This window comes from Leopardus geoffroyi, chromosome C3 (genome assembly GCF_018350155.1).
Source record: "Leopardus geoffroyi isolate Oge1 chromosome C3, O.geoffroyi_Oge1_pat1.0, whole genome shotgun sequence".
NCBI classification, from domain to species: Eukaryota; Metazoa; Chordata; class Mammalia; order Carnivora; family Felidae; genus Leopardus; species Leopardus geoffroyi.
The window spans coordinates 63,958,960-63,983,145 of NC_059338.1; the positions used below are offsets into that span (position 1 = coordinate 63,958,960).

General features: G+C 42.1%; 1 protein-coding gene across 3 annotated transcripts in view; it reads right to left on the bottom strand.

Annotated features, from left to right (window-relative positions):
• Positions 1 to 5,773: 5,773 nt before the first annotated feature.
• ADSS2 (adenylosuccinate synthase 2) overlaps positions 5,774 to 24,186 on the bottom strand; it is a 37,124-nt gene continuing 18,711 nt past the window's right edge. For 2 of the 3 annotated variants that reach the window (XM_045453175.1, XM_045453177.1), the window contains 9 exons: positions 20,685 to 20,751; positions 20,323 to 20,430; positions 19,237 to 19,318; positions 16,836 to 16,962; positions 14,636 to 14,790; positions 12,658 to 12,782; positions 11,341 to 11,438; positions 8,367 to 8,516; positions 5,774 to 6,952 (listed from right to left, as the gene is read on the bottom strand). In XM_045453175.1, the coding sequence (XP_045309131.1) occupies positions 6,900 to 6,952; positions 8,367 to 8,516; positions 11,341 to 11,438; positions 12,658 to 12,782; positions 14,636 to 14,790; positions 16,836 to 16,962; positions 19,237 to 19,318; positions 20,323 to 20,430; positions 20,685 to 20,751 (965 nt within the window). In that variant the 3' untranslated portion in view covers positions 5,774 to 6,899. Of the gene's footprint in view, positions 6,953 to 8,366; positions 8,517 to 8,553; positions 8,634 to 11,340; positions 11,439 to 12,657; positions 12,783 to 14,635; positions 14,791 to 16,835; positions 16,963 to 19,236; positions 19,319 to 20,322; positions 20,431 to 20,684; positions 20,752 to 24,186 lie in introns of those variants that run through there. The other variant, XM_045453176.1, reaches the window with a different exon arrangement.

Genomic DNA, 24,186 nt, shown 5'->3' on the forward strand with positions numbered 1-24,186 from the left:
GAAGAGAAGAGAAGAGAAGAAAAGAAAAGAAAAGAAAAGAAAAGAAAAGAAAAGAAAAGAAAAACCTGGGGAAGTAGCCAGGGAGGTAGACTGCCAGCAACCACAGATCCTAAAGGTGTTCTGGATGCAGAAACCCAGAAGTGGCTTAGGGCTGTAGTGAGTTATGGGAATGGTTAAAAAAAAAAAAAAAAAAAAAAAAAAAGGATTAATTGATTAATTGAAAGTCTGATTGAAAGTCTGTGTATAGACAGTTAATACCCTTATCTTAACAACTGGGCATCAGTTCCCCAGGCAAAAAGCTAGCAGGTTTTTTTTTTTTTTTTAAAGAAATTAACGATCCCAAAGAAAAGAATCCTACATTCTGGCCCCTAGCATCCCCCCATCCCCCCACACCCCAGCATACAAGTGGTTCCCTACTCAACCCCCCCCCCCAAAGTGAAACCTACTAGTTAACAGGCGTCCCCCCCTGGGAACACAGTTTTAGGTAGTTTTCCACTGCCTTGGTCGTAGATGTGAAGAGCCAGCCAAGGATCACCAGAGAGTTGGAAAAATAACGAAACATGAAAGACAAAGACCAAAATAAAGAGAAGAAATGATCCCAGAGGAAACACCAAGGAATCGAAAAGAAGCTAACAAAGTAACATTGTCATCCAACAAGGGATGCGTCATCCACAAACATGAAAACGCCATCTTTCCAAAGCTCTTGGACATTAAAAACGTGATTGCTAAAAATTAAACATTTGACAGGATTGGAAGAAAATTCTGAAAAGCTCTATATGGAATCAAAAGACAAAGAAAATTATTGTTTTAAAAGAAAAGACACAGACTAATAAATCAGGGGGTCCACCACCTAACAAGCATCCTAGAAACAGAACAGAGAAAATTAGAGGAAATCATCAAGGAAACGTTTTCACAGAGCTAAGGACCAGGAAGCTGCTCAAACGCAAAGGTCTCGGCTGTGGCTGAGCACACGAAAACACAGAAAATAAAAATAACCAGCTTTTGGTTTCACTGATATTCTCTGTTTTCTAGTCTCTATTTTGTTACTCTTGACTCTACTCTTGATTGTTTCCTTCCTTTTACTGGCTTTGGGTTGAGTTTGCTTTCTTTTTTTATCTCCTTAAGGTGGAAAGTTAGGGTCTTGAATGTGAAATTTTCACTGCTACCAATTTCCTGTGGAGCTCTGCCCGTGTTTGCTGCACGTTCTTCTCTTTGTGTTTCCTCCTTTCCTCTGGGAGTTCTTCTTTGACTCATTTGGTTGAGCGTGTGTTCTTAAATTTCCACTGTGAATTTTTCAGTTTTCCTTCTGTTACTGATTCCTAGCATCGTGCCATTGTGATCAAAGGTACTCTGTAGGATTTCAGTATTGAAAAAAACTTTTTCTTAATGTTTATTTTTGAGAGACAAAGTGCGAGCTGGGGAGGGGCAGAGAGAGAGCGGGAGACACAGAATCCGAAGCAGGCTCTGGGCTCCAAGCTGTCAGCACAGAGCCCGACACGGGGCTCAAACTCATAGACCCCGAGACCATGATCTGAGCCAAAGTGGGACGCTCAACCGACTGAGCCACCCAGGAGCCCCTGGTTTTCAATATTTTTAAATCTGAGACTGGTTTTGTGACCGAACATAGGGTCTGTCCTGGAGAATGTCCCATGTATGCGTGAAAAGAGCGTGTATTCTACTATTTTGGGGTGAAGGGTTCCACAGATGTCTGTTAAGTCTGGCTGGTTTATAGTGTTGATCAAGTTTTCGATCTCCTTACTGATCTTGCATCTAAATGTTCTATGAATCATTGAAAGTTGGGTATTGAAGACTCCCAACTGTTATCGTAGAACTACGTCTCCCTTCAAATCCATCAGCATTTGTTTCATATATTTGGGGGCTCTGTTGTTTGGTGAGTACATATTTAAAATTATTATATCCCTTAGTGACTTGACCCTTTTATCCATAAAGCCCTTTGTCTCCTGTAATAATTTTTGACTTAGTCTATTTTGTGACATTAGAATATCTTCCATTCTTTCACTTTCAACCTACTTGTATTTTTGGATCTAAAGTGAGTGACCTCTAGACAGCATATATGACCTTGAGTTAGGCAAAAGACTTCTTCTTCTTCTTCTTTATATTTATTTTTGAGCGAGAGAGAGAGAATGAGCAGGGGACGAGCAGAGAGGGAGACAGAGGTCCAAAAGGGGCTCCGCATTGTCAGCACAGAGCCCTATGCAGCGTTCGAACTCGCGAACCATGAGATCATGACCTGAGCCAAAATCGAGTCGGATGCATAACTGACTGAGCCACCCAGGTGGCCCTAAATCACCAAACTGTATTCTTAGAACAGGTGAATTTTATGGTCTATAAATTATATCTCAGGGTGCCTGGGTGGCTCAGTCAGTTAAGCGTCCAAAGTCAGCTCAGGTCATGATCTCATGGTTTGTGAGTTCAAGCCCCACATTGGGCTCTGTGCTGACAGCGCAGAGCCTGGAGCCTGCTTCAGATTCTGTGTCTCCCTCTCTCTCTGTCCCTCCACCGTTCATGCTCTGTCTCTCTCTCTCTCTCTCAAAAGTAAACAAGCATTTTAAAAAATTATACCTCAATAAAGTCATTTCAATAAAAACCATACGTATGTAGACCTTTGACAAAAATAAAACAAAATCAGAGCAAGAAGCCTTTAAGGAAGACAGAATGATGCTGTGCATAAAGGTGATACAACTTACTTTCCTTCTTAGGTAGATTCTACAGAGGTGGATGCGATTCTAAGTGAAATTGTATCAGAAATTGCAAATTGATTCCCCATATTGCAGTAACTCCCTCTGCGGGCAGTACATGAAAACGCCATAGCTCTAATGTTGCATATTTAACACTCAGAGATAAGAAGTGGAATCTCATTGTGTTAACTTACGACTTCCGGTCTATAGGCAAAGTGAATGCCTTTTCATGTTTTGGGTCATTTACATTTATTTTCCTGTGGATTGACAAGCACCTATTACTTGGTCCATCTTTCATTAACTGTCACATTCTTACTCGTGCTAGCTCTTTGTATATAAAGGATATGTATTGAAATCTTTTCTCCCAGTTTGTTGTTTTCCCAGGGTTTTTTTTTGTTTTTGTTTTTTGTTTTTTGTTTGTTTGTTTGTTTTTTAATGAGCTTTGTCCATAAGTATTTAAAAATTTTTACTTTGGTCAAATCTGTACATACTTCTTTAGGGTTTACAAGCTTCCTACTTTTGTTTAGAAGGCTCTCCTGAAGTTATTTTCCTTTATTACTTTCATTGGTTAAAACATTTTTTAATTTGAATTTTATTGAATCTGAAGTTCATATTTGAGATTGTATGTGTTGTCATTTTTTAAAATTTTATTTATTTTAAAAAAATTTAATATTTATTTATTTTTGAAGGAGAGAGACAGACAGAGGTTGACCTGGGGAGGGGCAGAGAGAGAGGGAGACACAATCCGAAGCAGGCTCCAGGCTCTGAGCTGTCAGCACCGAGCCCGATGCGGGGCACGAACTCACGAGCTGTGAAATCACGACCTGAGCCGCAGTAGGACGCTTAACCGACTGAGCCACCCAGGTGCCCTTATTTATTTTTTAATTTACACCCAATATAGTGCAATAATGATTTTAGTAGATTCCAGTGATTCATCCCCTATGTATGACAACCAGTGCTCATTCCAACAATTGTCTTCCTTAATGCCCCTTGCCCATTTAGCCCATGCCCCCAAACAACCCCTCCTTGCTGTCATTTCTTTAATGCATCATTTTCCCAATGACATGAAATGCCATTTTTAGCCCATATCAAGCTCCTATGTGCATGTAGGTCGCATCTATTTCTGAAATGTCCAGTCCATTTTCCTTCTGTATTTGTTCATTCCCATGACAGGATCACATACTTTGACTATAGCAGCGTTATAATGTCTTTAACATCTGGTAGGGAAACACCTCTCAACACATTCTTTTTTCAAAAATATCTTAGGAATTCTTGCACATTCATTTTTTCACCAAAGCTTCAGTGCAATTTTGCCCAGTAGACAACCCCCTGGCAATTCTGACCGGAACAGCATTAAATTTACATACTCATTTGTGGAGGGCATTTGACTACATCAGTCAGTTAATATATAAAAAGTATATACTAAATAGGCCGTCTCCCCGTGGAAACTTCTTGTTCTGCCGTCTAGTTACCTTCTACTGAGCTTTGAGATCTGGAGTGCACTTTTCTGTTTTAGTTTTTCCGTTTCCCCATTAGGCCCCCTTAAGCGTTTTGGCCTAATGCTTTCCTTTTAGAGGAAACATATTTTGGTTATTTGGCGGGATCCTCCTCCAACTTCTTGCCAACCTCATCAGCCTCGCCAGCCCCTCACTCATTTTGTTCCTCCAACTTTCCAAGTGTTTCCAGCCTCCACACCTTTGCACGGCCCTCTGACTACTCATCCTTTTGGTCCGTTTGAATGCTATTTCTGCTAAAGGCCTTCTCTGACCCTTTCCAGACTTACATTAAGTTCTGTTTCTGTTTCACGGCACCCTGCACTTCCCCATCGCAGCACATATCCCTCGCAAGTATGTTTATCTGACATGCTGCCCCCGACAAAATACCCAACACCTAGCAGATTCTAGCATACACACTTGTTAGTGAAGACTTATTACTGGAATATAGTTACCTGGGACTTCAAAGACTGAAATGTATCTGAAGAACAGAACCTCTCTCTTAACCAATTTAATTAGCAAACAGCTCACAGAGAGGAGAGAATCAATCAACCTAGTCAAAAAGGAGTCAATGTCTATCAACATCCATAGGAGATTGATGTTTTTTGGAGGGGGGAAAAAAATCAGTGATTCAGAGAATGAGTTGTTTTTTTTTTCTTTTTTAAAGTTTATTTATTTTTTTGGTAATCTCTACACCCAATGTGGGGCTCAAACTCATGACCCAAGATCAAGAGTTACATGCTCTTCCGGCTGAGCCAGCCAGGAGCCCCCAAGACAGTTTTGTGGGTTTTTTTTTAAGTTTATTTATTTTTATTTTTTTTAATTTATTTATTTATTTTTTCAACGTTTATTTATTTTTGGGACAGAGAGAGACAGAGCATGAATGGGGGAGGGGCAGAGAGAGAGGGAGACACAGAATCGGAAACAGGCTCCAGGCTCTGAGCCATCAGCCCAGAGCCTGACGCGGGGCTCGAACTCACGGACCATGAGATCGTGACCTGGCTGAAGTCGGACGCTTAACCGACTGCGCCACCCAGGTGCCCCTATTTATTTATTTTTAAAGTAATCTCTTTGGTAAGTGAGTTCTTCACATCTGCCTCTGGACCATTACTAAAATTATGTTTCAATAAAGCAACGCTTACAGCCAAGATGAGAATGTGAACTTAAAAGCCTAATTTCAACTCAACCTAATTTGAAATTCAGGCAGGAAGATAAAGGGTTAGGAGAAATAAAAGCCCATCCAATTTCTGCTGAAAAAAATAAAAATTATTTATTGTATACGAAATATAAGTTATTTTTACATAAAAGCCATTATTGACCCATAATGGGCTTGTAAGATCATCTGTACGATCCTTTTTGTTTATTGAAACCAACAAGGCTGCCTCTCTCGTAGAACTTTCTGAACTAAGTATCAACGAAAGTATGTCTAGTGAAGACAAAAGAGGTTAATGTTCTTTTCTAAGATTCTGTTTTGATCTCTCCCCACCTCATCCCTACATTCTACAGGGAGAAAGCTGCTGCTTCTATATCCAAGTGTTGCTAGTACTTCTCCTACAGAACAAAAACACAATACACAAACCATACTAGAAATATTTGGTTCATTTTAATCAGCTATTGATGGTATAATAAAATAAATTTAAGTGGCACCTAATTTAAACATTTAAAATAGTTCATCAGAGGATAATCTACAACACACTACATGACGCCTAATTGTCAGAACATTACCTCTTTTTTTTCCCAAGAAAGAAAAAAATAAAGGCACAATCAAAATTATGACCAACAATTTGAATTCATTTGGACACTTATAGATGATTTTGTAGGCAAACCGGCAGGCACAATGTTGAAAAATCAATCCACTAGGTTTAGAAATAATGGTAAGATAAAAAAAACGACAGCTATACATTTCAGAGTTAATGCCTGAAATTAAAGAAAAATATCCACCAGTTAGCACAATGATCTTTTAATGACTAATTTTTTTTTTTAACATTAAGATTGTTGTCTTAGGGAACGCCCTTCTCCAAACATTTAATTAAATGTTCAATGTATTAAATAATTTACAGAGAGAAGTAAGTTTTGTGTTCTGTACAAATTAAAGGACACACGAATATAACCCCCTCCCCCCCCCCCCCGCCAAAGCTCAAATTTGCAATGGTCTCAGCAGAAACTAAACAGTTCACAAGTTAAACAGAACTTATAGCATTACAAAAGTTTACAGAACCCTTCTTTTCATCCTTTTTTTCTAACAGCAAAGATAACAATGACAAATTGAATGACCAGAATGTAAAAATATTTGTGCAAAACTGCATTAATTGTTCTTACCATTTAATAGAGGTAAAACCTAACAAAGCACAACGACAGTCATGAAGAAGAACTACACTGGAAGGAATTCTCTTAGATTTCGAACATGGATCGTACTAGGACTAAACACTGAAGGAAAAGGTGGCACCGTGAGCAGGAGGAAAACGTGACTCGGCGACTCTGCCAGCGAAGGCGGCGGACCCTGGACTGCGCCGAAGTTTCTCTCCACACCAGCCAGCCGCCTTAAGTGACTGGGAACACCTGCAGGGCTTGAAACTCACTCCAATGTCTTTATTCTCGAAACTCACTCTAATGTCTTTATGCTCGAAATTTGCAGATCATAAATGAAGTATTTCAGAAAGTCCTCTCCCCCCCCCTCAAGGAGTGTTTCTTGTGTCACTGGAGGTCCTTAAAAGAGTTGAATCATAGATTCTCTGGATTTACCTACACCGATCCATTTAACTGGGATGGGGGAAAAAAAAGAAGAACATTAATTTGTTTATAATGTTCGATCCTTGGGATGAAAAGGTCCCCACTTTTCCCGGTGTCACTATTTAGCTTTGCCAGGTGTCTTTTGCTATCCGTGGCTGTCCTGACAGTAGACTGTGCTGATTTCTAAACAGAACGTGCAGTCGGCATCCAGCACAGGTGTGAGACTTACCGCTTCCAGTGTTAATCGCGGGGTATTTCCAAGTTGTCGATGCCTGATAATTAGGTCAGTAAGATACTGGCCCAAACCAGCAGAGACCGAAAGAACCCTTGATCAAGTCCCTAATAACTACATCAGCATCTGATAAATACAGGATGCTAGGAGGTTCTGCAAGTACCAGCATAACTTTTATATCTCAAGAAAGGAGAAGGGGCTGGAAGCAAATGCCATTTTAACTTGCAGAGCCCGGACCAGTCTATAGGAATCTCTCAACATCGTACCACACCTTTATGGTCTTTTATACAAGTCACTGTCAAAGTCACTACTGCTTGTGTTTCAAAACAATGCTGACTGAGAGCCACAGCAAACATGCTGACTTAACTCTGGCATCAGGTTGGTCAGGACAGCTAGCAATGTGGAAAACCAGACTTGTATTTGAGAGGAGCAGAAGAGCAAAGAAAGCACTGTGTTAAAAAGAAAGACTTTCGGTAACTGGTCAGAGCCACTACTTGATTATGCCTAACTCCCTGGCCAGCTTAGATTTGTTTCTTAATGTGGGTTTATTCTTTGCTCTTCTTGTAGATCTTTTCAAATTGGATCGCCTATTTTCTGTACCTGTTATTCCCTAATTGTTCAAGAAACACCCCCAACTCCCAAGGGTGCTTTAACCCGGAATGGAAAGACTGCAAACCATTTTTGGTGGAGGTGAAGACACAAAAGGGTTTGTTACTAAGAGGGAGAAAGCAGGGCGCCCAGGTGGCTCAGTCGGTTGAGCGTCCGACTTCAGCTCAGGTCATGATCTCACGGTTCGTGAGTCCAAGCCCTGCGTCAGACTCTGTGCTGACGGCTAGGAGCCTGGAGCCTGCTTCAGATTCTGTGCCTCCCTCCCTCTCTCTCTCTGCCCCTCCCCAGCTCATGCTCGCACTCTGTCCCTGTCAAAAATAAATAAACTTAAAAAAACAGAAAAACAAAAAAACTAAGAGGGAGAAAGCAACGAGCATAAGTGTAAAAGTAACCTGCTGTCTTCAGGCATCTGAAGGACTTAAAGAAAGGTGATTATATTTATCCTAAGAAATAAGATTATTTTGTATCTTCCTGGGCATTTATACAAATCATGAGCACTCTACAAATTAACACTGATCTTCCTCTAATCCCATCTCAAAGATACAGTCAAGTTAGAAGCAGAGAAAAAGTAGAGATGGCTGTTCATAAAGAGTTTATATTTACCTGGAATTTGAAGCTCATCTTCAATAAATCGAACGTAATTTTGTGCATTAACAGGGAGCTCTTTAAATGTCCTTGCATTTGATATGTCTGTGTTCCAACCTGGGAGAGTCTTGTATTGAACTTCAACTTTATTTAAGACTTCTTGGTTTGCTGCAAGTTAAAGAGGATGTATGCTTTCTCATGGTATAACACTGTCTATTGCTAAATAAGTGATTTGCTAGGTCATAGGTTCCTGATCTCTTCTCAAAATCCTTGGAGCCAGATGCGCTTTGAAATGCAGAAAAAAATGTTTTGTTTTGTTTTGTTTTCCTCCAGAGTTTAGGAAGGTCAAACAGTACATTTACCATTTGAGGTGGTATTTTTATAATCAAACACATTCCTGCAGCCACCAGATTATTCACTCGAAGCAGATAGAGGATTGGTTCTAATATCAACTCAGGTCAGGTCTGACTTTGGTGCCGACCTTTCCATTTTTTAGAGCTTTCCAGATTTCCACACCGTGGATTAGAGGCTGTGGACCTGCATAAAGGCAGCAATCTCACAGAAAGGAGACTGGCGGACTCGCTCTCATCTGGGAAATCAATGATTTTGGTGACTGCACAAAAGCTTAGCTGGAAATTTTCTTCATGATCTCACCTAACCGTTTTCTCTGTACCCCCCTGGTAGAAACTAAAAGCCTACGAAAGTAAGAACAGTTTCTTCGACCAGAGGCAGTACGGTGGCTGCTGTGGTGTACCATCCAGATTTCCCGCTTCGGGATGGAGGCCCTGCCCCCCCACCCCCACCCCTGCTGCGGAAGCACCCCTTCTGAGGATCAGGTTCAGAATCTCCCCAGAGACCGCCCTCCACTGGAAGGAGCTGCCTCCCTGGAGCAGCGCGTATCCCACAACGGGTCAACGTAGACCACAGGCAGCACAAAACTGCAGTTTCTGAGAAAAAGGAAACTCACGAGCAAGTCCTGAGAACAACTCCACCATCTCCCAGGGACAATGTCCTGACAACTAAAGGTCAGGACACTGGAGTCAGAGGAGAACAATGGCCCCACTGACTGAGAAGGCAGATACCAGATTTCAGGGAGGTTGAAGCAGTGAGAATCACGGTCCAAGCGTCAGAAAGGAAGGAGCTATACAGAGAGCTCCCACCCCTCAGAGACCCTGAAAGTCCCCTGGCTAACGTTCACCTTTACATGCTACGATTGGGACCCCTGGAGGCTTACGGACAGCAGGGGCCACAGTTGAGTGCGACAGGTTCTAGAGTTCCAACAATGCTGTCGGAAGGGAAGGGACACAGTACACTGAAGCTCCAGCCAGCACTGCCACACTGGAGAGATCTCTTTATACCCCAGTAACTCTCCTGGCAGCAGCCGAGACAGCAGAAACACTGCTTCATTTAAATAACGATGATCAGTCGGTTAAGCGTCTGACTTCAGCTCACATCATGATCTCATGGTTCACCAGTTCGAGCCCCGCGTCAGGTTCTGGGCTGACAGCTCAGAGCCTGGAGCCTGCTTTGGATTCTGTGTCTCCCTCTCTCTCTCTGCCTCTCCCCTGCTTGTGCATGCACTCTCTCTCTCTCTCTCTCAAAAATAAACATTAAAAAAAAAATTAAAAACGATGCGCCAGAGTACAACTGACCGCAGATCCTCTATAATAAAGCCTAAAACCAACCTCTGCCAAGATCCACAGAGGAAACAGAATTTGTAGACAGACTCACACCAGGTTAGAGGCTTGGGAAACACCTTGGGTTCTTCCTGTAACTATAGAAACACAGTGGAAAACCAAGCTCATGCAAGTTCAAGATGATCAGCCAGTAATTCAACTGTCCCCTAAAACAAGAACCAATACTCTTCAGAGGGAGGTAACGGAATCTGAGTCACTACAACATAAGCGCATTCACCCAGAAGTCATTAGACAGAAATAGAGATCCATGGGGCACCTGGGTGGCTCAGTCAGTTACGCGTCTGACATCGGCCCAGGTCATGATCTCACGGTTCATGCGTTCGAGCTCCATATCAGGCTCTGCTCTGACAGTGTGCAGCCTGCTTCGGATTCTCTGTCTCCCTCTCTCTCTGCCCCTCCCCCGCTGATTCTCGGTCTCTCAAAAATAAATAAATAAAATTTAAAAAACTAAAAAAAAAAAAAAAAGAAGAAGAAGTAAGAGTAGTGAACCACAATCAACTTAAAAAACAGTCACGAGAAACCAAACTGGAGACGGCCCAGCTGTCAGACTAACAGAAAACGGCTTTCAAGGGGTTTCCAAGAACTTGCAGCGACCCTCGGTTCCCAAGGACTGGTCGTCATTAGCAAGCCACAACACCCACCAACCTACAAGCTTCATTAAGCTAGTAGACATTCCTTTGTTTGGCCGATCCCCCGTCTTACAGGATGACTAAACAAATGAACAGTTAGTTCCTATTTCCGAAAGCTGGTAACATTTATTGAACTTCCTGAGTAACTGAAAAAATCATGTAGCTACGGATGTGCTTGAAGAAACACATTGCCTCATGTGGGAAGTCTCCTTACAACCACCCACTCTTGACACAGGAGATTAGACAAAACCACTCGTGTGGCTTGAAGGACGGGGTGGGTTAATGTATTAAGAGCCTGCTTACCCTTACAGGCAGCACTCTTCTACTCCACATTTCTCAAGGGGCGGGGGAGGGGTGGGAAGCAGAACACCTATGAAGAAGTCACTTTCAAAATAGGGAAGGTGAGATTCAGGGGCCGCATCGCTGAGCTCAGAACTGCCACGTTTCTTCTTTCTTCCTTTGAGTCTGAACACATGCGTCCTGCAACCCGGAACCCAAACGCGCGGCAGCTACGAAACTGAGGCCAGTGACAAGTGACTATACTCGCGTGGTTCCCAAAGGACAGGGCAACCCTGTGGCTACCTGTCACCGACCTATTGGAGACTGCTCTAACACATCCCCTGATGCCCTGATAACGTTCTGTGTACCGCAGACTGAAGAACGTACCTGGGAAATGAGGTATGATTTCACCATCGAGCTTGTAAGCAACCCCAACTTTGATTTCCGTAAACATGTCCAAAATATCCAATTTGGTAAGTGCCAACCTAAGCGGAAGGAGAGGCAACGTTAAAAGAGCAGACTCTTCGAGGCCCTAACATCTAACGCGATGAGGAAGTAAAGAATTCGTACCAAGCTAAGCATTCCAAAGCAATTCTGAAAACTGGTTAGGATTATCTTCTGAAGTACACATGTAAAGCGTGCATTTTCCTCATGATAAAAAAATGACTTACCTACTTGTGAGGAGCTCTCATAATTCCATTTTCCCTGACTGACCCACACCATCTTGCTTAGCTTTCTTATGAGGGATCAACACACACGTGAGGGGCAGCGGCCCGGTGTAAAGGACGCAGGCTATGGGACCCGGCAGAACTCGCTGTCCCACAGAGAGGATGACAAGATACATGGACATTTATGCATACACCATAGGCCATCATCTCGCCACTCTAGTCACTATCGCCTCCGCCCTTCTGCTCAGAAACTGTCAAAGCCGAGTAAGGGAACCACATCAAGGACCTCTTCATGATACATCCAATCTCCCAATAAACTGACTGGGAAATAAGGGGAAATCTATGGCATTAGATAAAATAACAGGTTTGAGAATCACATCCACAAGGTATCTTTTTATTCTTTATTTGCTCTTTGCTAGAAGCTAACCCAGAGTAATAGAGACATGAATACGTTTATTTACATATTTGCATATATGTGTTCATAGCAACTTTTACTGAGCATTTTCAGGGAGCCAGGCAGCATGCTGTACGCTCTCACTATATTTCTCGCCCAATTTTCAAAATACTCGTGTGAAGTCGGTATCATCATCTAGGTTTTAAAGATGATGAAAAAAGGCACAGGAAGATGAACTTGCCCAAAGCCACAGCACAACGTGTGAGTTGGAGATTTGAAAACAGGAGGTAGACATTCATCAAGCCCATGCACCAGCTCGGTCATACTGCCTCCTCTCCATGAAGGCAAAGTGTGCCAACCCATCTACCTACTTATCTTACTTCCCTCTACACTTGCATGTGGAGCATCCTGATTCCTTTTTCCCAACCCAGATGTCTAGGAAGACAATGTGGGGTCCTTTCCCTTGGACACCCTTCCCCTGGATCTTGGGCCCCCTGCACTTTGAGCTACAATTGCATTTGGGGGCTAAAGAGTGACACTACCACCAGGATACTACTCTTAAGGTTGCAATCCACAAAAACTAACCTTTGGTCATGAACCCTCCTGTACTTTCCTGAAATAAATGTTTCCGAGAATACTCACGCAGTAAATCCATTAATCATATGAGCGTATTTGAGCAAAACGAGGTCCAGCCAGCCACACCTTCTTTTCCTTCCAGTGGTTACCCCAAACTCGCGACCTCTTGTTTGTAGTAATTCTCCAATTTCCTGGGAAATCAAAAATAGGGCTTTTGGACTACACTCCCAGTGCTGTGAATCTAGTAGAATTAATTATATCTAAGATCATATAACAAGTCGAAGTCTCCTAGAGAGGAACATCTCTCAAAAACTAACGAAGTGGAAGACAGAATTCCATCCAGATGATGGATGTTGCGTGAGGCATTATTTGGAAGCGATCCACCTTTGGCTTCGTTTTTTACCATTTCTTTAAAACCAGTAATTTTTATGATGTCAGATAACTTCTTAAGATTTAGATTAACATATAAGAATAATAAATGCTACATATGAAAAACAAAGTTGTCAGTAAGTATTTATTACAAAAGACAAGCCAATTATTTGCAAGAACAACTGTAGTCCGATGATCTTCCTGAAAACCGGAAGACAAACTCTCAGTAAGGAATCGCACGATGCCCTTTCAAAGAGAAGGAAGGTCGACAACAGCGCTCCAAGTTCTAAGCCACAGCCATTGTCTACAACCTAACCTTCCGTCCATGGTCTATCTATTCCCTACTTTACACCTTTCCGATTAAAGTCATTACCTCTCGTATTCTGACACTGACACAACTATGTAGTTTTTAGACTGCTGCTGTGTCAGGTTTGAATCCCAGCCCCGTCCACCTATGTGCAAGTTATGGTGACTCTCTGTGCCTCAGTTTCCTCATGCGTAGAAGCGGGGGGGGGGGGGGGGGAGGGAGAAGTTGGTGACACCACCCAGCTCCCTGAGCTGTCGTGAGGTCCACAGAGCTCCCGAGCATACAACACTTCAACAGTGCCTGGCCCGCCATCACCGCCACTAAGTGTCGGCGAAGGTTAGCCCAGGTCCGGAGGTCACTCTCCTCAGCCCTGGTTCCTGACAGGCTCCTAGTGCAAGGCAGCTGTTATTTTTAACCACCTTTTTCTCCTCCCCCACCTTGATCTCCCTCGTGTACCCACCTTCCCATAGCCTTGCACCTACAAGCACCCTTTTTTTTTTTTTTAATGTTTATTTATTTTTGAGAGAAAGAGACAGACCACGAGTGGGGGAGGGGCAGAGAGAGAGGGAGACACAGAATCTGAAGCAGGCTCCAGGCTCCGAACTGTCAGCACAGAGCCCAAGGCAGGGCTCGAACCCATGAGCCGTGAGATCACAATCTGAGCTTGAAGTCGGACGCTTAACCAACTGAGCCACCCAGGTGCCCATAATCCACAAATGCCTTTAAGTGCCCTCTAACATTTCTCTTTTGTTGCCAATATGCTGCTACTTCAGTGAAGTGCACAGGAAGGTAAGAATTTGTTAAGGGGGGGAAGGGAGCAGAAGTTTATATTTTTTATTTATTTTTTTTTGAAAGAGAGAGAGAGCAGGGGAGGGGCAGAGGGGAGAAAGAAGGAGAGAGAGGAAGGGAGAGGGAGGGAGAGGGGGGGAGGGAGAGAGAATCCCAAGCAGGTTCCACACTCTGTGGACATAGGGCTCAATCCAACAACTCTGGGACCATGAACTGAGCCAAAATCAAGAGTTGGACGTTCAACTGACTGAGTCACCCAGGAGCCCCCAGAAGTTTTTCGGGGGCACCTGGGTGGATCAGTCGGTTAAGCATCTGACTTCGTCTCAGGTCATGGTCTCATAATTCGTGGATTTGAGCCCCGCATCGGGCTCTGGGCTGACAGCTCGGAGCCTGGAGCCTGCTTCGGATTCTGTGGCTCCCTCTCTCTCTGCCCCTCCCCCACTTGTACTCTGTCTGTCTCTCTCTCTCTCTCTCTCTCTCAAATATAAATAAATAAACAAACATTAATAAAAAAAAAAAAAAAAAAAAAAACAACAACAACAAAACTTTCGGAATTAGATCAGCTGAAAACGGGCTTACATTGTCCTGCTCTGTAGGAAAGGCCCCGATGCCAACTCGAGTCGTGTAGGCTTTCACGACCCCATATACTTCTCCGACATTTTGAGGGGGCATCCCCAGCCCGGTACAGACACCTCCAACCGTACAGTTTGAAGAGGTCACAAAAGGATAAGTTCCTAAAAAGAGAAACAAATATTAAACTATACACACATGGGCATATGTTACTCGGAAACAGAATTATAATGAAAAATCCACATTTGAGTATATTCCAGGTAGTGGACAGACTTGACTAGAACCGTGCCCTCAAAAGCTCAGTGTTTTCCTCTTGATCCTTTCTGTCCATAAGGAGGTAACAACACAGGCGGTTAGAGCTGGCAGGTGTGGGCACTGGAGAGGCTCTGTGGGCGTATGCACGCTTACTCAGCTCTGCTCGGTGGGTGCTCGCCAAAGCCTGCTAGATGACGTGATGCCAACTATGTAGACCTACAATCTACGTACTTTTAATATTCTTCTGTTAATTTGAAAACAAGTTTGTCTTATTTCCTTGATACAAATTTTTAAGACACATCAGCAACCCAGAGTGACACCAGTACACCATGAAAGTCTGTGGTCTTCATTACCCTTCCTTCTGATCTCTGTTCAGGGAAGAATCCCCAAAATGACAAGGGAAGCTAAGAGGGGTGTACTCCCCAGCCCCAAAGATCCTGGATCCCCACTTAAACTATCCACTAAGCTAATCAGACACTCTCCTTTCTTCCCAGACTGCACAGACATATTAAGCAGTCAAAAATCCATTATCTACTGTAATAGAAATACACTTTTTAATTGGTTTACTTGGGAGTCAAAAGCCGATGAAAGGTCAGTGAGAGCTGAGAACAATCAGACTTATCCTGAGGGATCAGGCTCAGGAAGAGGCCAACAACCTGATAGGGCAGTAGCTGGACGGTATTGACTCGCTCACTTTTCGAAGATGGAAGAAATGCCCTAATCTGTTCGGAATCTCACACCCAAGATGTTAAACAGATTTCCACAGACCTTAGAGTGGACATGTTTAAGGACAGGGTTTATTCTTGATATTTAAAGAAAGGCTGAATTAAAAGTAAAGATCCTTCCATAGGATTCCTCTCATCATCAAATGGAGCCTGAACCAAACAATGAAAATCAGTTTACAGAATCTCAAACCCACTGACCCAAACGGTGATTTCATTTTTCTCATAAACTACAAAACTTAACACGTGTTATATTTTCCACAACATTCTTTTCAAAAAACAGATGAGTGGCAGATGGCAAACTTCCATCATTCCTGAATAGACAAGCCTGGCTTTAAAATCCTGTAAGGCTGGGAATGTAAGCTGGTACAGCCACTCTGGAAGACAGTATGGAGGTTCCTCAAAAAATTAAAACTAGAACTACCCTACGACCCAGCAACTGTACTACTCGACATTTATCCATGAGATACAGGTGTGCTGTTTTGAAGGGACACATGCACTCCCTGTGTTTATAGCAGCACTATCAACAATAGCCAAATGTCCATCGATGGATGAATGGATAAAGAAGATGCGGTATATATATACAATGGAGTATTACTCAGCAATCAAAAAGAATGAAATCTTGCCATTTGCAACTACGTGGACGGAACTGGAGGGGATTATGCTAAGTGAAATTAATCAGTCAGAGAAAGACAAAAATCATATGACTTCACTCATATGAGGACTTTAAGAGACAAAACAGATGAACATAAGGGAAACAAAAATAATATAAAAACAGGGAGGGGGACAAAACAGAAGAGACTCATAAATATGGAGAACAAACAGAGGGTTACTGGAGGGGTTGTGGGAGGGGGGATGGGCTAAATGGGTAAGGGGCACTAAGGAATCTACTCCTGAAATCATTGCTGCATTATATGCTAACTAATTTGGATATAAATTTTAAATAATAAAAAAAATTAAAAAAAAGAAACTCAAAATCAATGTTGGAAACATTAAATAAAATTATAATTAAAAAAAAAGAAGTGTACTTGTGGTGAGCACTGAGTAATGTACAGAATTACTGAATCACTATATTGTACACCTGAAACTAACATTACACTGTATGCTAACCAGAATTTAAATAAAAGTTTTTTAAAAGTTAAAAAAAAAAATCCTGTACGGGAACGTTAATTATTTATATCCTAAGTACTTTAGGGCTCGGTTAAGCCCCCATGAAGTCATAGCTCACTCACCAAAATCAATATCTAGTAGGGCTGCATTCGCACCTTCTACCAAGATTTTCTTTGGTGGTCCATGTAGGGCCTCATAGAGGAAGTAAACTCCATCTCTCACCATTGGTTTAATCCTTTCCATGTAACCCTACAGGCAAAGACAAAACCCAATTCCAGTGTGTACTAATAAATGTACAACATGATCAGTACAAGTAAAACTTACCTGACTCTAAGACAGGTAAGACTTAACTAACGCAAAACAGGAGGGGCTGGTGATGGTACTCAGTCTACTGGACATTTGGACTAGCTTTGGTCTCTCGTCCTGATTCTCCAGAACCAGAAAAGAGACCCTTCCACATTAACCTTACTGCAAGTTCTGATGACAACCTTCCTCGTGGCCAAGACTCCTTCTTCACAAACCAGCTTGCAGGAAAATGAAAAGAACCGGGTATATTACATTGTGCTTTTGCGTCCGGTGAGGTCTTGAAAAAGCTACATTTACAATCCGTTTGTAACCACGAGTTTTGCAACTTGCATCCGGGTGACTGTCAAAATGTTGGTGCGGGTCACCAGTGTCATGCAAATATTGACAACTGATTGTTAACACTCTTTTGCCATTGTATTCCATTATAGCAATAGCTCAGCAGTATTACTAGTAGGTAATATCAAATACGATTTTACACACGAGCATTAAAAAATTTTCACAAAACATATTAAAAGGATTAATAATCCTGCTTATTTTTAGAATTCAATTAAAAATGTCATATAAACAAGAGTCCCCCCAAGGCCTAAAGTACAAATACAATAAAACCTAGTTTCGGGGCACGTAGGTGGCTCAGTCAGTTAAGCGTCTGACTCTTGATTTTGGCTCAGGTCATGATCTCACAGTCGTGAGATCAACCCCACATCGGGCTCTGAGATGGTCATGGAGTCTGCTTAAGATTCTCTGTCTCCCTCTCTTCCTGCCCCTCCCCCTCTCGCATGAGTGCACATATGCCCATGCCCTCTCTCCCTCTCTCAAAAACAAACAAGGAAGCAAACCCCTAGTTTGAACTATGTTTCAATATTTAGCCAGACTAGTATGGAAATTCCAACATCCACTTGTGAAGTCACCTCTGGTGTTACACCAACTGATGAAAGTATGGTCCCCCACCTTGGCTCTGGTCTCCTGCTTATTCCTGTTTTAGTCCTTTTTTTATGCCTGAAGTGACCATACCATTCATCATGTCCCTTATTCCTTCAAGTGCTGGTTCAACAAATAGCACCTATTAAGAATCTTCTTACCCAATTCTGTTCATTATTATTCATCTACTTCACATGAAACATGCATAAAATGGAACTGAAAAGCCATAACCATACTTTAGCACATAAATATTTCCAAGTTGCTAGCAATAAATTTAAAACATTTGCCGCATGACAGAATGAAAAACAATGGCAGTGTATCCTAAGCAATGAGCAATACACTGAAATCTAAATACTCAGCATTTAGCATCTTCCTTGGAGGTCTTTTTCTTTTTTTTTTTTCTTTTTTTTTTTTTTTTTTAAGGAATTTAGTGAGTAGATAGGCCTAAAGTCTATAATCATTCTAGAATAACATAGGAGTTTGTAAATTCCTATTCAGTTCTGGAATTGATGTTCATACCGATTTACAGAAGACAAGGAGTAATAATCAGATACACAGGAAGCAGCTTGAAACTCACCAAAGACCAGGGAGGAATGGAAGGTGGAGAAGGCAGGAGACTCGTCTACTAACTCAGGCACCTGACACCTAACAGTTGCCAAACGTGGGCCCAACCTTTGCCAATCACCTTGGTCTCGTAAGAGAACAGTGCTAAAGAGACCGGCCCCGGGGGCCCTCCTTCCGGAACGTGCTGGCCAGCTTTAAAAGTCAACAGCCCCGGCCGTCCCTCTGTTGATCTCTGCTCCACATTGCTAGGAGGGATTTTTATTTTTTACGTAATCCACATCGAGTCTTTTTTCTGCTCAGAATTACTCAATAGCTTTTCCTTAACTCCAGGATAGAAGGTAAAATCGTTATCGCTAGACAGAAGACCCCCAGAAGACCTCCCGCCCACCCCCGCCCCGCCAATATTTCATTTCAGCCACATCACGCGAAGTGACCCAAACATGCCCTGTTCTTTTCAGTAGGCCTTATGCTTTCAGACTTAAAAAGGACAATAATTTGCCATACCAGTCCTTACTTCCGGTACGTTACACAGTCTGTGTGGTACTTTGTACACCATAAGTCATTTAATGTACATCTTCCCAGTCACAATGTGATTTCCATAAAGGAAATTAGAGACTGTATGCTCTTCATTCTTATGTTTGCAAGTCCTAACACAAAGCCCGAATGAATGATCTGAGATGTCAATCTGGCAAATGACTTTTTTAAAAGGACATTAAAGGGGCCAGAAAGCATTACCTTGAGTTTTTGTAATTCGCCTTCAATGTCGATTTCCAAAGTGGGGTATATAGATTTGTACTGGTTGGCCAGAACTTTGAACCTGAGAAACACGGATAAATCAAGATGTTCGCTCTGTGTAAAACCAGTCTGAATAGATCACTTGATTCAAATGGTTTCTGTAGATAAGTGGTTTTCATAACAAATCAATCCAGGACTGAAGCTACATTCTAAGACATAAAAGCTACACAGGAGATCGGTCATATGAATAAGTGATACATTCAAAATATTTTTTAATTCAAATGTAGGAATGCCAATCATATAATTAGGGTGATGTGTGTGGAGGGAAGGGGATGGCCTAAGATCTGTAACCACTAGACTTAAGTCAGTGTAAATTATATTGCGCTGTGTAAAAAAAAAAACAAAAGGAGACAGTCTACACAATGCTTTTTAAAGAGACAGAGGCAGAATTTAGCAACTGGTCTCCAGTAATGTCAGTGGAGGTGCCCTGATGGCACAAACTGCTGCCTGAAAATGGATTCAGCCATCGGGTCTTTGATGCCACCTGTCATTAGACACAACCAATTAACTCCCTGTCACTGAGTCACCACACAGCTTTGATGATTGTTAGGTTTCTCATGGAGACTTTTCTAGAGAGTAAGCATCCATGAGGCAATTTCTATTTTTTAAGGTGAGCTTAAATATTAAATAGTTCACCAGTACCTAAGAGCCTAATTATGTCTAGGCTGGGGGAGTCTCTGGAACTGAAAATCTGAGGGGTCAAGACTCTAGGGGGCGGTAACCCGACCACAGTACCGCCACACCCCCCTGGAATCTATTTCTCAGCAAACTATACCAAACTCCAATCCCTACATATAATTTTGGCTTTGCCTTCTTGGGGTACTGCTAGGATACCAACAAGATGTTACTTTTCATGAAGTTAATTTGAAATTAAGTAATAAAAAGTAACTTTAATACTCCAAATAAAACAAGACAGCCAAACGCCACTATTCAACTAGAATACTGATCTTACCAATTTGCATCCTGATTATGAACAATCCCCAAAATCCCATGTGCTCTTTCCATTGTGAAATACAAGTTAGTTACCTCTCAGAGAAGCCCTCGAAGTCAGAAACAAGATCGCACATCCGCAGTCCACTCCGAGCAGCTTTGGAAGAATAAACTGGGCCAATGCCCTTTTTTGTGGTACCCAAGCTTAAAAATAAATCAAAACGGGCTTCGAGTTAGACAAGAAAGAGGCACTTCTTGTGGTCGGATCATTACAAAGAATGGAGTTACTTCGACTCCATATTTTGTTTCTGCTATTTTCTCTAAGTTTATCGTCACAACCCTATCGATTTCCTCTGAAATCCAAACATATTCTAATAATGTTTCTTAAACCTCTGGCCTAGGATTTAAACATAAGGGGCTGGATCTGCTTAAACTGCACCAAACACAAAAACACATACTTTTTCCCGGCTTGTTCTTGTCTCTGTTGCTCCTGGATACCATCAGCTGCTTGATGAAAATCGAATACTGAGGAGAGAAACACCAAATCACAGTCGTTGAAACAGAGACCACATGGGAGGAGCAAAACATACTGCATTTGAAATGACTTAAGCTACAAATGCCTTCGGCCTACTTTCATCACGACGAATCAGATGGATGCTTTTAAAAAGCGTCAATATGGGGCGCCTGGGTGGCGCAGTCGGTTAAGCGTCCGACTTCAGCCAGGTCACGATCTCGCGGTCCGTGAGTTCGAGCCCCGCGTCGGGTTCTGGGCTGATGGCTCAGAGCCTGGAGCCTGTTTCCGATTCTGTGTCTCCCTCTCTCTCTGCCCCTCCCCCGTTCATGCTCTGTCTCTCTCTGTCCCAAAAATAAAATAAACGTTGAAAAAAAAAAAATTAAAAAAAAAAAAAGCGTCAATAATGTGGGAGTGAAGTTATGACGCCAACAGGCACATGAATACGAAAATAACGCCCAATTGTTCATTCCTATTAATTGCAAACTATATTATTTTAAAACTGGTCAGTAAGAGGGTAAGTTTGGGGCCTACCCTACAATCCTATGAAGCTTCACTTACTAGGACACCCTCTTTTCTTCAAGTTCTACCCTCCAGACATCTCTGCGTTATCTTGACATCTCACTCTCCCTCACCAGTCCCAAACTTCCGTCATCTCTCACCCCAAACCGTGGCTTCCTAATGAGTGCATTTCCACTCTTGGAAATTCACATGATCTCGAATTCATAATTCTTAAGGCAGCAAAGCCGTCTTTCCAAGACACAAAATATGATGTCACCACCCCCTTGCCTTTAAAAACTCAATGGCTTTCTGTTGCTCAAAAGAGAAAGACAAAACTCCTTTATGTGGCCTCTCCTCTGGCTCCGTGCTCTGGTCCCCTTTCTGCCCTTGGGTCACACGGGCGTTCTTTCACATTGATGGCTACAAGGCGGACACTCGTGTCTGAATGTGGCTCTTCCTGTGCCTGCGCGTGCACTCACAAACTCACGCCCCACCAGTACTTTAGGAAGTCTCCTACCAGCTGATTTCCTGTGCCTACAAGTTCTCAAATATTTACCGACTGAATAAATAGCTACTTGATGGAACAGGCGGGCCTAGAATTTTGCCTTACAACTTTTAACCAAGGCTTCTTTTGTTTCCAAAAAGCCAGACAGGAGTATAATTTATGTACCATAAAATTCACCCACTTGCAGCGTCCAATTTAATCATTTTTCATACATTAAACCCTGGCTTCTTTTCCCTAATGATTGTGATTGCTTCCATATAAATAAGTTGAAATGTTTACATTTTAAACAGAACGACTGACATTAAGTTTCCTAGAAAGCAGTGGTGGCTTAGCTAAAAGATCTGGTGGTATCAGAAGGCTTCTGTTGTAGTTATAGATGTTGAAACTAGAAAAATTCGAGGAAACCTGACCTTAATCCACCCTCTGATTGACCCTACAACCCCCTCTGCCCTAATTCCCTCTTTTGAGACACTACAAAATTGTCAAGGCAGTCCTCTTCCCAACTGTATGGTTAACAGATTTCCCCAGTGGTCTAGAACAGGGGTTCTGACACTTCTTACACTAGGTGATGACAACACAGAGACTAAATTTTTATTGTGTGACATAAAATTACCCTGTAAATCACGATGCGTCTTCGTGCCACAGAAGCAGGTAGCAACAACATCCTTAAACTACACTGCCATATTGCACACCAAAAGGTATCTATGGGAATGTTCAGAGCACTATTATTTGCAGGAACTCAATACTAGAAATGAGTCAAAGCCTCATTAATGGGAAAATGGATAAACTGTGGCATTTTCATACAATGGGATACTATTCAGCAATGAGAAAAGTATAAAATATTGCTTCATTGAACAATAAGGATGAATCTCATGGGCACCCTGTTGAGTGGAAATCAGACGCAACAGATTAAATGTGTAATCTGTATCGAGTTCAAACAACGACGACGACAACAAAACCAATCTATAAGTGAGAGAATAGCGGTCTCCCTTGGTGAGACGGAGTAGATAAGGACTGGGAAAGGTCATTAGAGTGATTTTGTTTGTTTATTTGTTTCACTGAAATATATTGACCCAGAACACTACTTCCAGGCATACAACATAAAGATTCAATATTTGTATGTACAGGATGCTTGGACTATTCTGGTTCTTGTAGTTCCAGAAGAGTTTCAGGACTGTTTCTTCTATTTCTGTGAAAAATAGGATAGGGATTGCACTGAATGTGTAGATTGCTTTGGGTAGGACGGACATTGTCACAAAATGGATTCTTCCAATCCCCGAGCACAGAGCATCTTTCCATTTACCCGCATCTGCTTTCTTTCATCAATGTCTTACAGCTGTCAGTGTATCGGTCTTTTACATGCTTGGGTAGCAAAGTAGCTTTTTCGGGCACTAGAAAGGTTCTGTTTAACAAGGTAGACACTGATTAAAGGGGTAAAATATGTGTACACTTTTTGTGCATTTTGCTGTTGTGTGTGAGATGTTAAAATGGTTATTTATTTCTAATAACAGCTATTGTATACTATAGGGATTAGTTTATTACCATGTACAGCTAATAACCATTTTTATTTACTTTAGAGGAGCCCGAACAGTTCTTAAGAAGCTGTTTCATTAAAACTCAGACTTTGCCAAAGTGAGACGTTGGAGTGAGCTATTTCTTTCGAATAAAAAAACATTTTGCATTTAAGTATCTGCTGCATTTTCTACGCCCAAATAAGTTACAGTGGCAACTTGCAAACCACAAATAAATGCTTGATGGAAAGCAGGCAAACCATATTTCTCAGAAATTAATTTAGTACCTTGCCACTAAGCTAATGTTTCCTTAGGTTTTTCCAGGCCCCGGGGAGCTATTAGTGAACTCGAGTAATTACTTTCATAAAGCCTCATCGTGGCACAGAGCCTTAATACCCCCACTAACACTGTTTTTGAAAGAACGCTCTTCGTGTGAGGTTGCTTTGAACACGTCTTCCACTGTCCACAGCCTAGATAAGGAAAACAAAAAATGCTGCCTTGGGGACTCAGTCTAATTTTTAAAATAGAAGATAATTATGCACTTTCAGTAGATAAGTTTTAATAACACCATCTTTTATTATTATAGTTAAGTTTTATTAACACCATTAATGTCACACTGTATTAATGTGCCCACGTGAGCTTCAGGATCCGTAATACCCACGTCGCCTGCTGCTCTTCTAAGTTGTTTTGGGGGTTTTATGAGTTGTGGCCACTTACTAGGAGATCTACCCTCTTAAGAGATTGTTAAGTCGCAAGAGAACACGGTCATCTACAGCCTCAGTGTTGCACAGGAGGTCTCTAGAACTTACTCAGGAGATGACACAAAGGTCATCTTTGCAGTGACACATCCCCAGCCACTGTATCGGAAATTATAGATTGCTACCCACCTTCTCCAAACTGCCAGATGCGACAGGTGGCTCCCCCCTCCTCAG